Genomic DNA, 3,202 nt, shown 5'->3' with positions numbered 1-3,202 from the left:
GCAGAGATCTGAGGAGCAGTTAACCATAGTTCTCAGAAATCCAGAGTTTATAATTCCGGAGTTTATAATTCCAACATAAAAAAGTGGAAGGAAACAGACATCAGCAAAAAAGAAGGATATCAGGCGGAATTTCCTGTGGCAATCCCGGAAGTGAAAAGTTGTGGATATAGACTAGCCTATCATTGATGTTTTTACAAACAGGCATATTTATATTTTCTAATAATATGTTGGATTCATTTTTGAAAAGAAAAAAAAAAACAATACTTTAGTGGCCCCCGGACCCCTATTGAAGATCTCTACTCTATGGCCTTGGCAGGATGAGACAGCTGCTACGTCTCCCGTCCTCCATGGAGACACAGAGGCAAAGTACTGCTATGGCTGGAGGTTATGTTTGCCCGTGATGTTTAGTTATTTTAGAAAAGGTCAAATACAAGAGTAGAAAATTGTTCAGTGGTTGTTACCCGTCGAAGCTCTGCTTCTAAAATAAGAGTGCTGTTAGCCGGGACACGGTTGGGGACTCCCTTGGATCCGTAAGCCTGGTTGGGTGGGATGACAATGAGACGACGGCCCGTCTTCTTCATCCCAAGCATTCCTTCCTCCCAGCCCTGCTCGTACACAGAGAAAGTAATAATACATAGAAATAATAATATAATAAATGTATGTAGTAATATATACCTCTTCCTCAAATGCCTTTTATGCTGTTTTTTTACATTACCATACTTCTTTTTGCAGTATCTTAATTCACACTGAACCAACGTCTCACTATACAGGGTTGCTACAGGTTTTACAAAGTCAAATTTAAGACTTTTTAGGACCTTTTTAAGACCATTACGAACTAAATTTAAGACCTAAATCATAGCATCAAAACAAAGTCAGATGTCAGAGTTTGGAAACAATGTCTGAAACAATTCCCCAATTTCACAATCATAATACAGCTAATTATATTTGGACAAGTAATAGAAAGAACTACAACACCACAGAATAAAGAAATGTTAAAAAAAGAATTCCGATGCTCTCTGGGAGCATTTCAACAAGCATTAGTGGTTAAGTGATGGCATATATTGTTTTAATGTAAGGTGTTCTAATTTAAATATATGTTCTATGTGTGTGTAGCATGAATGGAATATAACTTATATTACACAGTGCATGCAGTCATTCCTGTTTTGTAAAATGACAAAAACCTTGCAACATAAAATTCTAAATAGTTATGAACTAGTTTATTCCGAAGCCGTTTCCCCATTAGATTAATCATTAGTAGAAGAGCAAATGCAGTAGAGTCAATAAGAAAGCAGACATACAGGTCATAGTTTTCTGAACAATTTAAAATGTTGCTGAGCAGAATATATCATATCTACATTTTCAATTATTTCTCAAAATGTCTTTCTTGCTTGTCCTCTGAAAGACCAACATATAATTTCCACACATGAAAAATTAAGACATGTTGCATTGTTGCAATGTTCAGTATTTCAGCATCACCGAGTCACAGGACACGTGGGATGCTATACCACCTGTCAGATTAGGTTTAACATCCCAACATAATCTGGTGGTTAAAGTACTAACTTTAAAATGATTTCATATACAAACGTCATGCATTACTCGTAAAAAATAATCCAGTATTAAACAAAATACCCAAATAAAAAAATATACAGATAGATTAAAATTAAATATAGCAATAAAAGGTAGAAGTAGAAAATAAAATAAGAATATGTTCAAAAGGTCCAGTGATTGTATTAAAAGGTGTTTTTTTTTCCCTGTGGGGATTGACTTTAAGATGCTATTCTTTTGTATGTTTTGACTCACTTTGATCACTTTTCCAGCTCCAACTTTCAGTCGCAGCAACTTGTCCTTGTTCTGGTTGGAGTCAAACATCTAAAAGGATATTTAAGAACCAGTGAGTTGTGTGCTATCAACGCAGGGTCAAACATAATCTTTTCCCCCCACAGCCCCCACCCCCACCCCTCCGGGCCAGTAGATCAGAGTTTCACTGTTATCTACTAAAATCACTGTTGTAATGATTTATCTAAACAACTAACAAAAAGCCTATTCTACAAATATGAGTTCAGTCAGTTTAGTTTTGGGCATGCAATATAGTTACAGTGTCAAGGCCATGATACTGCTGCCTTCACCCACTCTTTGTAAACTCCCAATGTCAATGATTTTCATTGATCAATGTTGTGGGGCGGCTGTGGCTCAGTGGTAGAGCGGTTGCCTGCCAATTGAAAAGTTGGTGGTTCGATCCCTGCCCCTGCAGTCATTGTCGAAGTGTCCTTGGGCAAGACACTGAACCCCGAGTTGCCCCTGGTGCTGCGCATCGGAGTGTGAATGTGTGTGAGTGTTTATCTGATGAGCAGGTGGCACCTTGTACAGCAGCCCCGGCCACAGTGTATGAATGTGTGTGAATGGTGAATGTTTCCTGTAGATGTAAAAGCGCTTTGAGCAGTTGTTAAGACTGGAAAAGCGCTATATAAATACAGCACATTTACATTTACATTTGTGTTGCTGCGGCCGCTGCTGAAGGTCCACAGCATGTGCGGACTGTTTGTAGTGGGTGCCGATGTTTGTTTGGCTAATTCTAGGCTTATGTTACCTGCTAGTGTGCACCGAACTGACTCGTGACTGTCATTAGGCACACACAATGACCAATCAACTTGCCCAACATGGTTTTTTACTGGCCTACTGCTTATGTCAAACCCTGCATCAAAGAAGTTAAATGACAAAATTATTAAATTAAATAAATAATGATGGAAGTGTGTGACCTGTCCGATGGCGTGGTTCTGCAGGAGCCAACCTGTGTACACCACCTCCAAAGAGTCTCCATTCTCCACCGCCTGGCCCTCACCAAGAGTCAGATCCTGAACCACCACAGTATCGAGGGAGACTGCGCTGTTCGCTTTCGCCAAACACACCTGATGCACATTAAAGGAAAGAGGTCATCATCTAATAAACAGCACAACTCATGTGATTTGGCAAAAGTTTGCATCTATTTTGGTCAGAATGATACAGGAGGTTTGAAGATCAATCCTAATACTTATGGATCTTGTGGATCAGCGTTTTTTGTAATAGTTGTCTATGAGGCCCCAAATTCTTGCAGGTGGTATAGTTGCCCATTCATCTTGGCAAAAATGCCTCCAGTTCATGCAAAGTCTTTGGTCATCTTGCATGAACCGTAAGTTTGAGATCTCCCCAGAGTGGCTCGATGACA

The 3,202-nt window shown here is 39.4% G+C and overlaps 1 protein-coding gene across 5 annotated transcripts in view; it reads right to left on the bottom strand.

The window, feature by feature from the left end:
• fkbp15b (FKBP prolyl isomerase family member 15b) overlaps positions 1-3,202 on the bottom strand; it is a 36,673-nt gene that overhangs the window by 24,671 nt on the left and 8,800 nt on the right. For all 5 annotated transcript variants that reach the window (XM_032515996.1, XM_032515998.1, XM_032515997.1 and 2 more), the window contains exons 7-9: positions 2,757-2,906; positions 1,801-1,869; positions 462-605 (exon numbers count right to left, since the gene is read on the bottom strand). In XM_032515996.1, coding sequence (XP_032371887.1) covers positions 462-605; positions 1,801-1,869; positions 2,757-2,906 — 363 coding nt within the window. The remainder of the gene's footprint in view (positions 1-461; positions 606-1,800; positions 1,870-2,756; positions 2,907-3,202) is intronic.

This window comes from Etheostoma spectabile, chromosome 5 (assembly GCF_008692095.1).
Source record: "Etheostoma spectabile isolate EspeVRDwgs_2016 chromosome 5, UIUC_Espe_1.0, whole genome shotgun sequence".
Taxonomy (NCBI): Eukaryota; Metazoa; Chordata; class Actinopteri; order Perciformes; family Percidae; genus Etheostoma; species Etheostoma spectabile.
Note: the sequence above shows the minus strand (reverse complement) of the source record. Positions and strands in the feature narration are given on the sequence as shown.